Source organism: Centropristis striata, chromosome 15, assembly GCF_030273125.1.
Source record: "Centropristis striata isolate RG_2023a ecotype Rhode Island chromosome 15, C.striata_1.0, whole genome shotgun sequence".
Taxonomy (NCBI): Eukaryota; Metazoa; Chordata; class Actinopteri; order Perciformes; family Serranidae; genus Centropristis; species Centropristis striata.
Window position 1 is genome coordinate 25,865,863 of NC_081531.1, and position 21,009 is coordinate 25,886,871.

The 21,009-nt window shown below is 38.0% G+C and overlaps 3 protein-coding genes across 3 annotated transcripts; all 3 read right to left on the reverse strand.

Moving 5' to 3' along the window:
* Positions 1-2,501: 2,501 nt before the first annotated feature.
* LOC131986597 (claudin-4-like) lies at positions 2,502-4,754 on the reverse strand. The gene has a single exon (XM_059351632.1). It carries the CDS (start codon positions 4,482-4,484, stop codon positions 3,513-3,515), a length of 972 nt encoding a protein of 323 aa, XP_059207615.1. The 5' UTR covers positions 4,485-4,754; the 3' UTR covers positions 2,502-3,512.
* A 3,937-nt stretch (positions 4,755-8,691) lies between these two features.
* Positions 8,692-13,097, reverse strand: LOC131986228 (claudin-4-like). Its single transcript, XM_059351080.1, has 3 exons — positions 12,963-13,097; positions 10,569-10,811; positions 8,692-9,288 (listed from the first exon to the last, which is right to left on the reverse strand). Exons 1-3 carry the CDS (start codon positions 13,095-13,097, stop codon positions 8,692-8,694), a joined length of 975 nt encoding a protein of 324 aa, XP_059207063.1.
* A 3,585-nt stretch (positions 13,098-16,682) lies between these two features.
* LOC131986599 (claudin-4-like) lies at positions 16,683-17,692 on the reverse strand. The gene has a single exon (XM_059351634.1). It carries the CDS (start codon positions 17,555-17,557, stop codon positions 17,000-17,002), a length of 558 nt encoding a protein of 185 aa, XP_059207617.1. The 5' UTR covers positions 17,558-17,692; the 3' UTR covers positions 16,683-16,999.
* Between the last annotated feature and the right edge of the window lie 3,317 nt (positions 17,693-21,009).

Genomic DNA, 21,009 nt, shown 5'->3' on the forward strand with positions numbered 1-21,009 from the left:
GGTCCGGTGTGTTTATGTGCACCACCGACCACAAGATGGAAGCGTTTCACAAAACTGTGAGACGAGCACAAACATAAATCCTGAGAAGGGACCGACCAGTAATCCTGCTCACAGCCACAGAACCTTATTCATTGTTTGCCTTACTTACTTAGTGATTACTAGTGTAATCACTATAAAGTGTCTTTGGTGTCCTCATCACGATAACTCATAAAACATATTGCACAATAATTACATTTTGATCATTTATGTTCTATTTCATCATAATTTAAACATTGTTTCTGGAAACTGCTGTCATTATGTGGTAACTGGCCCTTTAAGAAGAGCAGCTGATGTAATCAACATCACCAATTTTCTGTAATCAAGGTTCAATCATCAGCAGCAACTGCATTTGGGCTGGGCGACAATATCAAGATATTTCAGGTTATTTTAATAACGACGTTAAAAATATATTGGAAATATGATTTTTTCAAAAATATTCTTCAAATCTTTATAAATAAAAATTGTACGACAAAATAAAAATCAACGATAAATCTAAATTGGAAAGTGCAGCTGCCAAATACAAAAAAAAACTCTTCAGTGCATAATGGAAGCATTAGAAAATTATGATAAAAATATTACTGTAAATGTAACTAAGTACATTTACTCAAGTACTGTACTTGAGTTAAATTTTGAGGTACATCTTGTTAAGTTTCCATTCATGTAACTTTATACTTTGAATCCACTACATTGAGTTACTTTTCACATCAAGATTTAACAAAAAAAAACGTGTTTAAGCCTCCTGTGGTCCTGGGCTCCTTTTTGACCCCAAATCATTTTCAACATACGATTCATATAGGTTAACTTACATAGAATTACTTGAAAGTATATGTGCCCCTCTGCATCCTTTATAGATAATATAAATTTGTCAAACTTGAAAATTAGGCCCTAATTTTGTATATTTGACTAAAGCTGACCAATAATAATGAAAACAATATGAAAATGATATATCAATGTGTTGGTCATAAGTTGCCGTAAAAGGTGAATAAAAAAAGTTGGTAATAATTTTTTCCTACATGTCCTAAAATCAGTCTAATGTCATGGGGTCCTTTTTGACCACAGGTGTGATTTTTTTTAAACTTTTTTTTGCTGTCATCTAAAAATGAAGAATGTTTTCAAAACATAAGTTTCACTAAAAGTTGACATAACCCACTCTGTACATTCCCATCAAGAATTTTTTTCCACTATAACTATTGAAAAAAATATTCAGGTTTTATTACTTTTTTTTCTATTGAAATGCGGCCTAATTTTATATATTTGACTAAAATTAACCAATAATAATGAAAACAATATGAAAATTATATATCAATTTGTTGGTCATGAGTTGCCTTAAAGGGTGAAAGAAAAAGTTGGTAATAATTTTTTTCTACATGTCCTAAAACCAGTCTAATGTCATGGGGTCCTTGTTGACCCCTGAGGACCATATAGTTGACGGGAAGAGTACACAAGGGTTAAACCTTTTAATAAATTAAATCACATAAAAAATATATTAAGTGGTTGAAATGAGCCCTAAAAATGCTACTTACCTAAATGTATAAAAAATAATGATCTAACAATATATTTGGAATACATAATAATATTTAATACCAAATTTGCATATCAAAACATATATAATATATAACATATATAACTTCACTATAATTTTTGCTTCTTTATTTGCAAATACCTTTCTTATATTTCTAGTTTATACTGCTGTTTACTATTTATTGTTTTTTGCTATCCACTTTGCTGCTGTAACTCTGGAAATATCCCTGTTGTGGGACTAATTAAGGAAATCTTAATCTTAAAAATTTTAGAAAAAATAAACATTGACCAGTGCATGAAAAATCAATGTTTTGCCTTTACACAATTATTATAAAGTTTGATGGAATATCTTTTATTTTCTTACTAATTTATGTAAAACAGTTAAAGTAAGAACTGCATTTTAGACAAGATTGTGATTCTGCATGCTCTGTAAAAAAAAAAGAAGATAAACAATAGCTATACTCAATAAAATTGAGGCAACAGATTGCACGCAATATTATTAATTAAATCTAACTACGTTACAAGTTGAGTTAATAACAACTTAACAGGAAGTGCCTGTCAATTAAAAACGGACTAATTCTATTGTGTTGGATTCATTCAAAATTCTCTTGATTTAGAATTACATACACATAAAGATTGTATTTAATGTGACCAAAATAAGCATTTTTATATTAAAGTTACTTGAACAACTGCCTCAAAATCAAGGACCATTTATATTTAATACATTTTCAAGAAAATAAAATGACTACAGAATAACGTATTAAATTGTGTGATGTAATAAAACAGCTGCTGTTTTTTTTTAAACCCAGTTCACTGAAACTGAGTGACTCCTCAGTAAACACAGTGAGCCTCCCTCCTGTAGCTAACACACACTCTCTGTCAAACCAGTTGGTCCTGTAGATTTAAATAGCCACAAGCAGGACTCAGAGTCTACAGGGGGATGCTGTGTACACTTTAAAGGACAAAAGGCTCATGTTTCGTGTGTTTATTACATTTAGATTAGTGAAAAATAACGTGCTTGATCAAATTACAGTCAAAAATAAACATACAAGTATCTGCTATGTCTGTACAACAAACAAAAACATAAAATCACAATTCAAGAGTTCGGCTCATCAAATGAACACCTGCTTAGAATTTAAAAATGTTTGAAGTTATGATGCAAAATAAAGCAGTGGTGGAATAAGTATTGAGATTATTTTAGTGCAGTAAAAGTACTAATACCTCACTGTGAAATTATTCCATTACAAGTAAAAATCCTGCATTCAAAACTGACTGAAGTAAAAGTACAAAAGTATCTAAATACTTTTTTAGCAGATTGTTTTCCAAATATATTATTAAAAATATTATTATTGAGGCATTTATAAAAACAGCATGTTTCTGTTTAATTTATAAGAATATATAATTATTTTAAATTGATCATATTTTTATGTTAAATCTCGACCTGAAAAGTAAGTAAAGCTGTCAGCTAAATGTAGTGGAGTAAAAAAAGTACAATATCTGTCTCTAAATGTAGTGGAGTAGAAGTATAAAGTTACATAAAATGGAAATACTCCTCAAAATTGTACTGAAGTAGAGTACTTGAGTAAATGTTACATTCCATCAATGAAAGTAGGTTAAATATGTTGCATTCAGGTTCCTGTTCATCCAGCAGAAACAAACAAGCGAATGACTCTGAGGTTACAGATTCATCCTCATTCAGTGCATTTTTTTCAAAAAGTGTGAAAACAACCAGTGTGATGCTCAAAAAATAGAAAGAAAAAACAACATACTTCACTTGCACCCGGATTCAGTTTGTTTCTGCAGGTTCAGTTCACAGAACATGTGAAAGCTGCAATTCTCCTTCATGTTGATGAATGTAGTTGAGACCCAAACTATACAACAAGCTAGTTCTCATCAGTAAACTGTCACAAAAAGGCAAACTAGCACTTCTAAATGGCTCTTAAAACTTGTTATTAGAGGTATGTCCTTGCTGGATTTGAGGACGCATCCTCGTTATCACTCTCCGCTGCTGAAGTCTTTTCTTTTTCTGCTCGTTTCAGCTGAGACTTTGTCGACGGTGCCTCACTGTATTCCGACTTTGTCGACTCTGCTTTTTTCAGCTGAGACTTTGTCGATGGCGCCCACGACTGTTCCGACTCCGGCCCGTCCTCCCAGGGGGGCCGTGTGTACACCGGGGGCTTTGCCGAGGATCCGTCTTGGCTTTGAGATCTTGGGAACGCCGCTCCAACAGGCCGAGACGCCGCCGCCGCCGCTGGCTGTGCTCTGCTGTGGTGAGGAGGCCCCCGGCTGGAGGAGCCGTTGGAGGAGCGGACCACCAGGTAGCGGACCGAGGGGCTCTTGTCTGCTTCGTGGGCTTTGAGGGGGCACGTGGAGCTGATGAACAAACCCCCTCCGAGGATAAGCAAGATGGACGCCCCCCAACCGATGTAGAGGCACGCTCCCAGCTCCCGCCGCTGGGCGTCGATGGAGGCGCTGTAGAACTTCCTCACCACGGCGCCGGCTGCCCACGAGGTGGGAATCAAACAAAGCACCCCGGTGGCGATCAGCACCGCCCCCGCTGCTACAGCCACCTTCCCCTTGATCCCGCCTCCTGCATCGTCCAGAAAGCGAGTGCACTTCCCTCCAACGAAGGCCAGGATGAGTCCCGCGCTGCCCGTGGTGATGGCGAGGACGATGAGCGCCCTGGCGGCCTGCAGGTCGGCACTGAGAGCCAGCATCGACTCGTAGGGTTTACACTGGATCTGCCCCGTGCTCTGCACCACGCAGGTCATCCAGATGCCTTCCCAGATGGTCTGCGAGGTGACGATGGTGCTCCCCACGAAGGCCGTGACCCGCCACAGGGGCAGCACGCAGCTGAGGATGACCCCGGCCCAGCCCAACAGGCACAAGGCGCTCGCCAACATCTGCATCCCCAAGGAGGCCATGACACAGAGCCTTCCTCTCACACCTTTAAAACTCCTCCTGCTTCCTCTCCTCTGTCCTCTTGTTTCTCTCTGTGTGTGTCTATCTCAGCCGTGGATGTTGGCCTCCATTTCTCTTTGCTTCTTTAATCACTTTCTGTCTCGCCACAAAGAATCTGTCCCCGTATGGCACTGTCCTGTCTGGCTCTGTCAGCTGCTCGAAAGTCCAGGTGTGTCTCTGCTCAGCCTCACTTCATTTGTTTTTTCCCTCCCCCTTCATTTCCCTCTCTGCTGTCCTCTCCTCCCCCCTCTCCTGTCTTTATTTCTCTACCTGAGAGCCTTCTTTCTCTTCTGTCACCTGAGCGGCTGCCTGTGTGCTACTGGTCAGGTGGATGATGCACCACACCTACTCTACAGGGAAACAAGGGGGAGGAGGTTGACAGAAAAACAGAGAGAGAGAGAGAGAGAGAGAGAGAGAGAGAGAGAGAGAGAGAGAGAGGTAGCTGTGAAACTGTGACATCATCTATTCCCTCCCTTATTGTCTTTGTCTGACGAGATTATTCTGGAAACAATAAGCCGTAAGAATGATTGTAAACAAGTTTATAACTGTGTGTGTGTGTGTGTGTGTGTGTGTGTGTGTGTGATGCTTCTATGCATGTGAGATGTGAGCAGTGTGTGCATGCAGAATAATTTTGTGTGCAAAAGAAGAATGATGTGAAACACAATCTCCTGGGAGAAAACCAGTTTCATTCTAGCTGCTGAAAAACCTGTTTGAAACATGCAAAACCAGCCTCACACACACACACACACACACACACACACACACGCACACACACACTACCTAACCTTTTAATCAGGCTCAAACTAATCTTTAATCTGGCTGTCCTTATAAAGTTCAGAGGGATACTTTTTGTATCTTTGCCTGTTTTTTGTTTGTTCTCCCACAATATGTTGACAAACTAAATCCAGTGGTGTAATGTAACAGTAACAAGTACATTTACTCAGGTACTCTACTAAAGTCAAATTTTGAGATACATTTTGAGGTACTTTACTTGTGTATTTCCTTTTTACTCAATCACCACTGGTAAATTTCAAATTTTGCATAATTCTGTTCTAATTCTTCACAAAAATATTTTTTTTTCTTCTGCAAATGTTTCCAACCCTGATCAGCCTTACAAGATAAAGAGGATTGAATACTGCACACTAACACCACACACACACACACACACACAAACACACAGTTATGACTCTGTGTTTATTAAGCAGCGTTTCTTGCCAGGAGGCACACATTGTCACAAAACCTGTTTTTAAGGATTCTTTCATGGACGCTCGCAAAACCAGATCTGCTGTTCAGAGTTTTTTGGCACACATCGTCACTGTGACTGTAACAAAACAAAACACATTCACAAGATGGAAAAGAAACATGTCCTGAAGTGCTCAGATTGTTTTTTTTTTTTTATAATGATGCTCTCAAGAAAGCCAGTGATCGTCAGATTAGTGCTGTTGTGAGGTCCAGCTTTTTCCACATCAGGCAGCTGGCTAAGGTGAAGCCTTTTCTCACACACAAGCACTTTGAAACGGTAATCCACGCCTTCGTTACATCTCGGCTGGATTACTGTAACTCACTGTACCTTGGAGTCAGCCAGTCCTCCCTCGCACGGCTCCAGTTAGTGCAAAACGCGGCTGCTCGCCTCTTAACTGGAGTTCGTAAGAGGGAACACATAACTCCCATCCTGGCCTCCCTCCACTGGCTGCCTGTGCATTTTAGAGTCCATTTTAAGATTCTTTTATTTGTTTTTAAATCTTTAAATGGTCTCGCCCCACTGTACCTCTCTGAGCTCCTCCACCCCTACGCTCCTGCTCGGTGCCTCAGGTCAGCTGATCTGCTGCTCCTGGAGGTACCGAGGTCCAAACGGAAGCTCAGAGGGGACAGATCTTTTTCTGTTGCAGCCCCCAAACTGTGGAATGAGCTGCCTCTGCACATCAGACAAGCCTCCTCACTGTCCATTTTTAAAACTCATCTTAAAACCTATTTTTATTCCTTGGCTTTTAACCACGCATGAGACTCTGCTCTTGTTTTAGTGTTTTTATGTTCTGCTTTTATTTATTGTTTTTTATATTGTTTTAAAAAGCAATGAATCTATGTATTTTAGTGTTTATTCCTGTTTTATTTATTTTATTGTCTCTTGCTCTGTTTGTTTATGTACATCACTTTGTTGCGGCTGTGGTTGTTTTAAAGTGCTTTACAAATAAAGTTGAGTTGAGTTGAGTTGAATGACGGCGAGGGAGAAACCCACAATCTGCTGCCAGCAGGCACCATAATGAGGCTCAAAAATAACTAAATTCATGACAGCAAGAGTTTAGACAATTCTGGCTCATTTCATACTGTAAAAAATGTTTGTAGAAATTACAGTAAAACACTGTCAAATTACATCAGAATAGGGCGTAAAATTGAAAATTGTATATCACTGTAGTAGACACTTTTAATTACCGTAAATCAAAGAATAGCACAAAACTTTAACTTTGACTGTCATAAACTGTAGCAAACACACCGTTTTGCTGTAGAAATATAACATTTTCATGTAAAATGAATGGAGAAACACCATGATGTGTGAATGAATGGCACAATTACCCCAAAAAATAAAGGGACTACTCAGTTTAAATTACAGTCCTTGCTGATATTGACATTTAAATTTACAGTAGAAAACCCATACACTGTATTTTTTTACGGTGAAGTTCTGGCAACCACAGCTTCCAGTATTTTACCGTAAATTATACTAATTATTTTTTTTACAGTGCAGGTCACTGTGAGTAACATAAAAAATAAAAGTAATAAATCATGAATATGTGATGTATACATTCTCTACCATAAAGGATAAAGTCCTGCAGATATAAAGACGGTCAGTCCAGTGAATCTGAAATGAAAGTTTACGATGCTAATTTTCTCTTGTTTTTTACATTTCTAAAATAAAAATTGGCACAACTGCAACAGCCAGTAAAAAATCCTGTTCTTCGTATAAACACAGGTTTTTTTTTAATAATCAGGAAAAGTGAATCCCAGACATATGACATATTCTAAAAATATTCCAAAGTATTTAAAACATGCAACCTAAGTAGGTGCAAGGCTGATGGAATGTGGACAATTTACATTTAACAGCTTGTATTCAGTGATCTGCAGTGGAAGACATTTTAAACAGAGATACAAAAATGTATTGGTAACTCCAAAGAAATTATCAAGAAAGTGAGCAGTAAGCCTTTGAAAAGTATGTTTTATTAAAAAAAATTCACCCAAGATACGCGATTTCTATTATCATAGAAAGACACTGTATAAACGGGCATTATCATCAAAATTTTAACTTTCCAATGACTCTTGAACGCATCATCTCTCAAAAACATGTCCAAAAATAAAGCGTTTGCACCAACCAGATCCTGTTAGAAACATTAAATTCTGCTCCTCAGCAGCACTGTGAAGCCATGATTGATTCTGCTGAGACAAACAATCACGTGACAAATATTCAATGAAAATCTGTTTACACAGATCAGAGAGGAGAGGACAAGAGAGGCTGTAAACATTACAATATTGTGAGCACTTGGAAAAGTGTTTAAATCTACATTTCTTTTTATTACAATCAGAGAAATTCAACTTTTTTCTTCTTTTTTTATGATTTCTCTCATTCTAACTGTGTTGTTCTGCACAAAGACATGTTTGAGTTGTTCCCACTTCTAGCCATGATTGTGCTGATTCCACAGAGCTGCAGGACTTATAGATTTATACACTGCAAAAAAAGGTGTGTCTAAAAACAAGATAAAAACATTAAATCTGAGGGAAATGATTTTGTTGCATGGACAGATAATTTCACTTGACAAGATTTCTTGAATTAAAATGATTAAATCTAGAAATAAGCATGTTGAAAGCTTAAAATAAGAAATTAACTCTTAAAACAAGATAAATTAAAGCTGCAAGCAGCGAAGTGTGAAAAAATATATCTTGTTTTAAGAGTTAATTTCTTATTTTCAGCATTCAACATGCTTATTTTTAGATTTAGACACTCTTTTACCTTCCAGTATATAGATTTCATATATTGCAGTGAAATACAAGGACACAGAGAGGAAAAAGAAAGAAAAAACACCCTGAAACAGCTTGTTGGGGTTCAGATAATAATTAACAACCACGGAGACAATAAGTCCCTGTGTTCAGTCATTCTCATAACAATAGTCCAGCCATCCAGATTTAGGGCACACTCTCATAATATTCAGGAGGGAGCGTCGTGGCTCTGCTGGGAATGTCACGCACAGGATTTGGATTCATTCCAATGAATAAGCCCTTCCCCTTGTCTGGTGTGCCTGATCTGTTTGACGGATTACGACCAAACGTCCCCTGCTGGGATCCTGGCTGTGTCCCCTGCAGCTGATTATACCTCCCACTGTAAGGCTTGTTTAGGGAGTTGTGCCCGTACACTGGGGGTACATACTCAAGCTTCCTGCTGGGCGTACGGCGGTCGTACATCTTGTTTGGTCCCATGACGTCAGACCTCAGAGTGGACGCGGCATCGCTGTATTGGGAGTTGGTGGTGTAGGGCATGTAGGTGTAATTGGAAGGAGGGGTTCTCTTCTTCTCCCCGCACACGAAGCAGATGAGAGCGCCGCCCAGCAGCAGCAGCACAGACGAGGCCCAGCCGATGTAGATGGACGTGCCCACCTCTCTCTTCAGGGGCGCCGCCACAAACGGGTCGTTATAGAGTGAGACGGTCAACCCCGCCGACCAGCTGACCGAAATGAGGACGAGGACGCCGGCCAGGACACACAGAGCTCCACCCAGCACACACGCCTGCACACACACAGGATGGATACTGAAGCATTAGTATGGGCTGAAATATGTGCCACCAGAAACTGAATTTGAATTATTTAGATTTGAATTTGAATTGCTTAACTTGAATAATTGCATGAAAAACTGAATTTGAATCACATCATTTGAATTTGTTTTGTTCAATTTGAACCATTGCATTGGAAAACTGAATCTGAGTTATAATCTGAAATTTAATTCATTAGTTTGGAACTGGACTTTCAGTTCTCATAATTAAAATTCAGTTTGCAAAATTCAATTTCAGTTTTCTGCGACGAACATCCAGGTAGTTGAGGCAGAGCAATCGAGTGCAGATACACAGAGCGCCTCTTAGGCCAATCAGCATATCCGTTTTCTGTGCTCGATTGCTCTGCCTCAACAACCCGGATATATATATATACATATATATATATATATATATATATATATATATATATTTAGAAAATAAAAGTTTAATAAACAACAGCGATGCATGTTCAGTAGGAGATCTAAATAAAGAAAGAAAATAATAATAAAATACCATTTAAATAAACAATAAATACAATTTGAATAAATTGTTAGGTGAATATCAGCAGTTTGATTATGATTTGTTTTTTTTAAAGGTAAAAATGTATTCATTTTTTAACAGATATTTATTTACAAGTTTCAACTTGCATTCTACGGCTAATTTGTATAATAAAAGTGATTTACTTATTTTTGGTATTTGCACTTAATCTAGAAAAAAACGAGAAAAACCCTGTTAAATAATACAGTACATTTCTGGATCATAAAAAAAGAAAGATTTTTTTTATTTTAATTTTTACAGTATTATTCAATTGTTTAGTGGTCTTAAATGTTAAATAACAGTGAATTTTATATTGTAAAAAATACAAAAATATTCTGTTTTCTTACAGTAAAACTTTTTAAAACAGTAAAACAGTAAAATTTTATTTAAAAAAAAAATTCTGTCTTTCTGTCAGCAAAAGTTGCCAAAAACTTCCCATATTAAATAATAAAAAAAACCCACTACATTACCTGTAAAATAACTTTATTTGATGGTGTTTTGCAACTTTTGCTGACACTTATGGTTTTTATAATTTCTTGATGTTCTTTTTTCCAGTGTAGTTCCAGTGAAAGTCTATGTGGCATTAGAAAAAACTGTTAAGCTTTGCTAGACATATATTTATTGCAACGTTTTGGGTGCTAGACCTTCATCAGGCAAATGTTTTCTGAAAATAAGTTCTTATTTTCCTTGCAGAAACACAATATTAATATGACTTCAGCACCTTTTTTGCCGAGGGCGTTGTGTTTGGAGGCTCTAAAGGATCAGGTGGATCGTCGCTGCAGTTGACTACGCCTCCTCCCAGCAGGGTGATGATGAAGCCCAGCAGGGCGGCCAGGATGGAGATGAGTGTGAGGGCCCGTCCAGCCTGGAGGTCAGCAGTATTAGTGATGGTCTGCGTGTGTCTCTTACACTGCATCTGACCGGTAGACTGCATGATGCAGTGTAACCACAGACCGTCCCACACCTGAGACACAGACAGAAGAAACCTTCAGCGCTATTTAAAACAAACTGGACAACTGTGTGTGTGCCCTCTCTCTATGCATTTATATATTAATCATGCAATATGATTTTGATACAATGATTATGAGGAACCCAGAATGTGTACATTGTATAATAGTTTAATTGTGCAATTAAAGCTTGTATTATCTATATAAAAAGATAATTCTCACTGTACTGCACTTTCAAAATAAATAAAAAAGTAACTGTGCACAAAAATGAGAAATGTCATTGTCATACAAAAATAACAGTTTTGTCTTATTGTTTCAACCAGTGTATTTGTATCTTCCAAATATACTTAAATAAGATTTTAAATAAGGTAAAATAAAGGTTTTGAATGCATAAATATCATCGCTGCCGTTTTTTAATGTGCCCCCCTGATTAATCATTGGCCCCTCCTTGGCCCCCACAGTAACACTGGTCTAGAACCGCCACTGGGTGTGACTGCTCCTTATAAGTCTCAACTGAGGTTCCTTCAGTGTTGCTGTGATGGCTGTATCTGTATTTATTTGCATTTATTGTTATGATAACTGTGTTTAAATGTTGTAACTTATGCTGCTTTCTTGGCCAGGTCTCTTTTGGAAAGTAGATTTTTTAAAATCTCAACAAGACTTTTGCCTGGTTAAATAAAGGATATATAACACAGGCGTACCAGGATTCAGGCAGGATTAAGAAGAGCCAGGATCCATTCTCGACTAAGATTGACTAAAAACCTGCTGAACACCATCTTCCTCACCCATTGTATTGTCAACAAATAACATGTTGTTGTAGAGTGCCATAAAGATGAATTGCGGTGCATTGGCCTGTGGACCTCACCAACATTTGCCTCGATTAGACAAGAATCACCACTTTCAGGTGAAAACACAAACTCAGGAAGAAACTTCTCTCGAGTCGTGAGTTGATTCTTGACTGAATCCACCTGAGTTAGTTCTCTGGACACCAACTGATTTTTAACATTTGAGCACCTGTTTATATATATCCATGACATTGTATAACCATAATCTTCCCACCCATTATCTGGTTTTTGTCTCCCTCATTTGCAAAAATTTGCTCTGTTTGCCTCTATGCAAAGGCAAGGGCAGGGCCTTACTGGGAACTTAACACCCTACTTAAAAAAAAAGTAAAAAACAAACAAACAAAATAGCCCCAGCTCTTGTTGGCTCAATTATTCTTCCTTCATTCCCTCCTTCCTTCCTGTTATCATTGTGCTGAAAATACAGACCACAGGTCTTTTCAGACTAAATGCAATTCATTTAAAAAACGAGAGCCCATCTCTATCTCTCTACGAGCCTATCAACAACGAATCACAAACGTTTGCATTTTTTCTTTTTTTGTTCTCCGTAGCTGTTTTGATGTCAGAGGATTTCAGACGGTGAGAAAAACAAGTCAACCAATAACTTTTGCTCAAGTGATGGATGGATTTTCTCTAAGGTTAATATCATGTTTATGTTAATACCATCACCTAACAATATGCGTATTAATCATCTGATTTTGTTATTGCCAGTTAGAGCCTAACCCTTCTGCTATGTGCCAGGCCTGCTGCAGCCGGTGGAGAAAACACAGTCAGCCAAAATCAACCACAAATCAGTTTTAATAATCCTGCGAACAAACAGCCTCTCTCCAGTGTGTAGATTATATTGTGGGTTTGTGATTGTAAATATAATGACGACATGTCTCTTAAAAACAGGATCTGAGTTCAGGTGTAGGTCCTTAACTGTTACTTCTCTGATGCCTTTGCAAGTTTTACAGTGTCATCTTTGTGATTCATTAATCAAGTCATTCTTGGAAAAGGTAAAATGCTTCCCCCTGTTTCTGGAGAGTGTGCTCAGGACTTACACATTGCCCCTTTAAGTTCTGCTGATGGTGAGGTGGTCTATGAGCTCTGAGTTCCTGTTTTTCTGGTGAGAAGCGGCTTTTAAGCAAAAGTCTTTTTGCTTTTCTTTGTTTTATTTTATCTTCATTTTATAAGTTAAAGTCAGAAACTGAGCATTTGAATGTGTACTTTGGGGTAACTTTTGTGTCCTTATCATCATTTGAGAGCCCAAACTTTCAACACTGCACACAACAATGATCATATATATATATAACATGTGACACTGTGTTGTATATATAAACTTACCGACTGTGCCGTCACGATATTAGCTCCCACAAAAGACGTCTCACGCCACATTGGCAGTCCACATGTCAAACATACTCCTAAAACACCCATCAGAACCAGTGCCAGACCCCCGATCAGCCTGCCCCGCCCCTCCATTTTAAAAAATATTCACTTATGCTGCAATAAACTCAGACCTCAGCTAATTCACACCAGCAGAAATATCTTCCCTGACTCCAGAGAAAAGCATTTATCTTGTCTGGTTTCTGCTGAAATGAGCTGCTCCCATCAGATGTTGTGTTCTGCAGTTAAAGATCAACAAAGATATGCAAATACAGTCCAGAGAGAGGCATCTTGTGAGCCATCTGTAAATATACAGAGAGTATTTAAACACCTCTGAGCTATGACCAAATCCAGTTTTTCAGGCTTTTATGCACACTGAAATGATGGTGTAGAGCTAAATATCATATTTTTCTGCTCTGGAGAGGAGCTTTTATTCAAAAGTACAAATATACAAGATGAATTTATTGGTTTATAAGATGCAAACATACAAACATTCATAGTTTCCTCCAACTGACACGACAAAACATGCAGCAAACATATTGTTCATTTACTCAATACTGAGGAAAAGATGGAGAAAAGTCTACAAGTGGAAGTTCTAGTTGTTTCCAATACAGTTAAACTTCTTTCACAACTCTTATGTGATTAAAAAGTAACAACCTTTCATTTATTTACCATATAACTGCTTCAACACATGGAACTTTTCTCTGAAGTTTATTTAAAAGTAAAGTTTAAAAGTAAAACTGCCAAATTTCTTCACCAAACTATCAGTAAAAAAATACTTTTAAAGTTTTTGATTAAACATGACACCAGTGGTATTTAAAGGTCTTTAAAATGGATTATTCTTGCTGCATTCATAATGCATTCTGTACCAAACACATCAAATACATTCACATCTCTGTATTAAAAATATATTTCACTTTTATACAACTATTGGCTCAAGCAGACTTCTTTTTTTCATTCTTCACTTTAAAAACAATCTGCTACGAATGTTATCAGCCAATTTACATGACGTTGTATTAGAGCTGCATTCTCTCTAATGTCCAGCAGGGGGCGACTCAACTGGCTACAATAAGAAGTCAGTTTGTATGAAAGTCAATAGGAAATTTGAAATTTGAATTTTAGGTGAACTGTCCCTTTAGCATGTTAATTGTAGCCATGTTAGCACAGCTTGAAATGTCCTAAAAGGGCCACCGTACAGAAGAGAACCACTTTTTATTTAGGTTTCAACATCGGAATTAAAACAGCAATGGCGGTAAACATTCTCATAATGAGTTTATGTTCTCTTGTTTATTTAGTGAATTATGGTCCCACTTAGAGTCAAATAGACCAGAAAAAGCCTTTAAAAAAGTATTTTCACTGTAATATTTTAGTCACTTTCAGTCACAAAAAGATCTTGGGTTTGTTTGGACTAAAAGACACTCGGAGTCAGCTGTTTATTCTGAAGAACGCCCTTTAAATAGACTGTTAACATTCGGCTCAGTCGTTTAAAAAAAACAACTAAAACTGCTTCAATATCCTTCACACTTTTATATTTTACACAGATTAGTCTTAAAATGTCAACTAAGGTCGAAATAACCATTGAAAAAGAAGCTTTAATCAAGGACTTACATACTGCAACATTAAAGGTGCAGTTTTTGATTCTGGAGAAAGAGAGTTGGTTGTTGAGTCTCATTTCAAGGTTGTCTAATAAAACCGTATCGTCACAAAGCCTCAATATTTGACAACTTGGGAACAGGACCTAAGTTTGCATACTACAGCTTTAAATTCGTTGTTAATATTTGACAGGTGTAATAAAAACAACAAAGCCACTGCATGCACTGGTCGTGCAAAGTACTGTACAATTCAAGATTCTAAAAATGTTATGTTTTACACAGATAGATAGTCTTAAAATGTCAACTAATGTTGGAATAAACATTGAAAGAGAAGCTTTAATCAAGGACTTAAACTTGCTGCAGAATGATTCTGGAGCAAGATAGTTGACAGTTGTCTAGATCCCTTCAATATTTGACGACTTGGGAACAGGAATTAAAATTGCATACTGTACCTTTAAATTGTCTGTTAACATTTGACACAGGTTTAACAAAACAACAATACCCAGTGCATATACTGATTGTGTTAAATACTGCACACTTCAATTTGCTTCGTACTTTCAAACTTTACACAGATTTTTCGTAAAATTTTAACTAAAGTTGAAATAAACATTGAAAGAGAACCTTTACTCAAGGAGTTAAACTTTCAGAATCAGATGCTGCACCCTTAAAGTTCCAGTATGTGATTCTGGAGAAGGATAGTTGATTGTTGAGTTTCATATGGAGGTTGTCAAATAAAGTTGGTTGAATAACGACGACTTGGGAACATGAATTAAAATTGCATACTGCACCTTTAAATTGTCTGTTAACATTTGACACAGGTTTAACAAAATAACAATACCCACTGCATGCACTGGTTGTGCAAAGTACTGTACACGTCAAGATTCTTAACATTTTATATTTTACACAGATTCTTAAATGTCAACTAATAAACAATGAAAGAAAAGCTTTAATCAAGGACTTAAACTCTCAGAATCACAACATGTAATTCTGGAGAAAGATAGCTGATTGTTGAGTTTCATTCAGAGGTGTTGAAATAATGTCGTCACAGGTCACGACCCAAAGCCTCAATATTTGACAACCTGGGAACAGGACTCCAGATCCAGAACTCTGTTGGTTTGTCTGAGATCCTGTTTGGTTTCTACTGGTGAGAATGCTCCAGTAAACTCTGGTGCGGACCAAAGAAGTGAACTCTGCTTTAAAAATTGGAGGTCTGGGTTCTCGGAGTTCAGTTCTCTGCAGGTGAGAACGCAGTCCGAACCGAAGGAAGGAAGCCAACCAGAGCATTCTGGGTTGAATTTGGACAGAAATATGAGAATCAACAGCAGCCAGGTAGCAGCAGGATGAAAAATGTCTCGTGGACAGACGTGGTCTAATGATGAAGTAAAGGCCCGTATCCAAATATGGTCAGACGATCACAGGATGGTGGCTGATGGATTGAATCGCACAGTGGATCAAAACTCCATCAACAATACATTAAAGTGTAGAAAGTGTCAGCTTTTTCCCTCACAGATTCTGTCCAACAGACCAAGGACATTTGTTTCCATAAAGCTCAGTGAAGAAGCCAAAGCAACCTTCAATTACCGTATTTCCTCAATTTAAAGCCGGGCCTCTATTAATGTCCGGCCTCATTTAGTAACCGGTGTAAAAACTATTTTAGTAAATAAAAGCCGGCCTCTTTTATAAGCCGGGTGTCTTACCGGTGTTATGTCAAAGTCTGTTCCCCCGTTGATATGTGTCCCCCTTACCTTAACCTGCACCAACCTGACCCCTGACCCCAACCAGTCCTCCTTTAAGTTGTTAACATGAGCCCAAGTTTACCTTAACCCCAAACAGTTAACTCTACGAGGCCTAACCTTAAACTTAAATCCTAACTCCAACCGCAGAGGTGATGCTACGGAGAACACCATTCAGGAAACATCATTTTCAACACAACACCTGTATTTTGAAGTTTGGCCACATGAGTTAGTCCTGTAGGTAAATATGGTTGTTTCTCCCGCTGTCCTAGTCATTCTCTGTAAAGTCGAGCCGTTTACGTACATTCTTCTGGGCTTTTTAGTAGTTTAGACATTTCAAAATCCTGCTTAAAATGAACATTCAGCTGTTCATTGTTTGTTTACATCCGAGTACTTCCAATATGGCCGACATCCGGGTAACTGGCTACAATGCGCTGTGTAAAACACTCTAAAAAATGCTGGTCAGAGCTGCTCTGATTTTCTTTTTTAATAAAAGCCTCCTTCAAATAATAGCCTGCCTCTTTTATTAGCCGGGTCCCAAACTGATTTTTTAGTAATAGAAGCCCCGGCTACTATTTGAGGATATACGGTAACCATTAGAATAAACACACTGCTGGTCATTTCCCATTACAGTTGATGTATGTCTTCATGTAATCTCCTCCTCCTCTCGTCCTCAGCACCTGTAGGTGCTACACAGCACCCCTCCTCCGATGATGAGCAGAGCTCCAGACGCCCAGCCCACGTATATGGAGGCCCCGAGCTCTCCCCTCCTCTCCGAGGTGGGTAGGGGGTTGTAGAAACCTGTGATGATGCTGTGAGCCGACAAGCTGACAGGAATCACACACAGGATCCCGGCTAACACAAACACCAGACCTCCAGCCAGGCCGACGTTAGACTTGGCCAGCCTGTCATCATGGAGGAAGTTGGTGCATCGCGCCCCGACCACGGTGAGCCCGATGGCCAACACGCTGACGGCGATGGAGACGCAGACCAGAGCACGGGACGCCTGCAGATCCTGCGGCAGAGCCAGGACGGAGTCGTAGGCCTTACACTGAGAGTGACCCGTGCTCTGGATCACACAGTTCATCCACAAACCTTCCCAGAACACCTGAGAGGTCACAATGTTTGCCCCGACGAAGGCCGTCACCTTCCACATGGGCAGCCCGCAGATCAGGATGGTGCCGAGGAAGCCGACGATTGCCAAACACACGCCAACAATCTGAGTCTGCATGCTGCCGCTCAAACGCAAATCCAAGTCATGTATTTAGTCCAAATCAATAAAATCTCCCTTCAGTTGAGCTGAGGATCATTGTGAACACTTTCACCTCACACGGCCGTCGCTGTGTTTCACTGTGTGTTGTTTCTTTTTTGCTCCGCAGGTGAAACAACCAGCAGCAGCAGCAGCAGCAGGGAGGGACTCTGCTAGTTTGTGGATCAGGTTTCTTGCTTGTCCTGATTCCTGATGTGAAGAAGTAGGAGGAGCAAACTGGCCACAAAGGCGCTCACGTATCAAAGAATGTTTTGTGACAGTAAACAAAGACTCCGAGGTCAGACTTTTACATGGATTGATTGATCTCTTTATTTTATACATGTTAAAACAAAGATTTGATAAAATCAAATAAAAAAACAATAACCAAAAAACAACATCTATATGATTCTATGCAGAAATGTAATATTTAATGTATGAAAAGGAGAAGGAAGAAGTTTTCCTTTATTCTTTTTATAAATGATATTCCATAACCTTTAAACAAACATAGTCCGGCTTTTCCAGAAACTGAAAAAAAAAAAAAAGGCTTTCTCATTCAGGTCAAACTTTATCTAAGAATGATTGAAATCCTGAGCTTTAAATGAATGCAAAGCTTTTTTTTTATTTCTTTTTTTTTTAAAAGAATCAAGTATTTTACATGTTGTCTTGTCTTGAGGAAAGACACTTGACAGTATATACTATAATACCACTTTAATTTTGAATCCGATTAAGACAAGTGGGATAAACGGACATATTTTAGGTTTAGAAGCATTTAGACTTGTTTACAGCACATACAGAAGGTGTTTTTATATGTTCAATTATCAGAAAGAGTGCCGAGTATGTGCAGAAAGTCATTTTCAGCCCAATAAATAGATTAAATAAATGCAAGTTTCACTCGTTAAAACTAAGTTTATGGAAAAAAGATCATAGTTTGGATTACTTGGGACACTGTATACAAGATATAAAATACTTAGTGACTGTCTGCTGGCAGGGTTGAAACTTTTTAAATCAAAGTCAGTTTACTGTTGAAAGAAACTTAAAGCTTTTTTTGTACTCTAACATTTAAAAAATATGTTAACGGTTCAGCTATAAAGTGACCAGAATGAAGATTAAGAGATATTTCTCTCAACCACTTTATCCTACATGTGTCATTTAAAATGTGTCTAACCAGATCTTGATGAAAACATTAAATTCTGTTCCTCAGTGAAGCCATGATTGATTCTGTTGAGACGAATATTCACTGAAAATCTGTTTACACAGAGCAGAGGAAACATGACAGGGGAATTTCCTCTAGTAAATTGCTCTAAAAGAGTTTGAGCTCATGCATCATTTTCTTCACTTAATACATGCAGAGGCTGCACTGAGTTAAGTGTATACACTTCCCCAATAAAAAGTCAGCCATGTTTGTTTGGCATCGTGTACCTGGAACTTTGAGGTCAAAAGTTGAAAATGTCAACCAGGGAATTTCAGACCACTGACTGACTTCAACGCAGCAGTTACAAACACTGCAAGTTTAATGCTACCTATACACCAGAAGACTTTGAAAAGATTTGGAAAGACTCCTGCAAGACTATCAGCTCACACCTGCTCACATCTGAAGACAAGTGTTTAGAGTTTTTAGTCCCAGCCTAGTCTCAGACTGAGATCCTACAAAGACTGTGAATCTTGCAGGGTCACTATTTACAAGACTACAACTAGATTCTTTTAGCATTTTTTACCTACCATGCAATGTTTGTGTGTGCAGTGGTTTGTGTTGGAAAAAAAGAAAAGACCCCACAAAATGCCCCTCACAAAGCTGAAAAGGGGTTTCTGTTTTTCTGACATGAAAAGTTGACTATTTTACAGTAAAAATAGACAATAGATAAGAATAAAGGAAAGGAAAATTTAGAAAATAATTCATGATATACATTTATGTCCTATTTAATTATATTTAATTTATTTGTTTAATAAGAATAATTATACTTATCAGCTTTATCAACTTTCATTTAGTTAATCACACATTAATCATCAATTATTTATTACTTATGTATACATTTATTTATACATTTTAACTGGGTCTGCTTACTATTCTTTTTACTATGAAACAGCGCCCCCAAAATCCCGCTTGTGGTCATAAATATATTACATCTCTATATTTGTATTTAGGCTTGAGCTTACTAACATTATTGTGATGTAACTTTTTCCTGTCGAAGTGGTTTTACTGGCCGGTCTGCTCATCTATTGGTTGTTGATTGTGTTCCGTCACTGCGATTTGCGATAATATCAAACACGTTTGATATGATCGCAAACCAAAGACTAGGAAAAGACTGATATGAAACAGTGCAGATTACTACCTTACACTTAACGATCGGGATGACGGGAGCGCGCTGTGACTCCAGTAAGACTCCTAGATTTACTAAAGACTTCCAGTTTTTAGTCTGGGACTGGGTAAATCGTTTGGTGTAAGCCCAGCATTAAGTATAAACACCAGATCCCGCTGGATCTTTGCATTTACTGTCTCATGCTGGGCTTACACCGAAAGATTAAGTCCCAGAATAAAAACTGAAAGTCTTTAGTAAATCTAGGAGTTTTACTGGAGTCACGGCGCTCCCGTCATCTCCATGGTTAAGTTTAAGGTAGTAATCTGCTCTGTTTCATATCAGTCTTTTCCTAGTCTTGGGTTTGGATCATATCAAACCTGTTTGATATCTCAAGTCTCAGTGATGTAACACAATCACCAACCAATAGATGAGCGGGGGAAAGGTCCCCAGTTCCAGACCGGCCAGTAAAACCACTTCCACAGGAAAAAGGAACATCACAATAATGTTAGTAAGCTCAGTCCTCAATAAAAATTTAGTGATGTCATATTTAGATTTTTCCTGGGGGCTGTTTTTTTTAGTAAAGAGAACAGAAAGGAGACCCAGTTAAAATGTATAACCTACATAAATAATCGATGATTAAATGAAAGTTGATACAATTAAATAGGAAATTTATATCATTTCAAAAATTTCCCTTATATCCATTTTTACTGTAATATAGTCAACATTTGAAGTCAGCAAATTTCAGGTTTGAGGGGGCATTTTGTCGTCTCGTTTTCTTCTCAACACAAAGCACTGCACACACTAGAGCAGCTGGAGCCAAAAGCTGCTTCTCCTCCATTTACGAGTTTAAGTTTTTACTAAGAGCATGATGGGAAAAATTGCAAAAAGAAATTAATTGTAGTCTTAAAAAAAAAAAAGTGACCCTGCAAGGTCTGTCTGTGACTAAAAACTGTCAACACTTGTCTTTAGATGTGAGCTGATAGTCTTCCGGGAGTCTTTCAAAGTGTATAGGTAGAATTAGAGTTTAAAAATTTAGCTTACCAAGTTAACTGCAGAGACACTACATTGAAATCAGTCAATTTAAGTTTTCAGACCAAACCACCATCTTAAATCCTTTGTCTTCACATTAACACATGT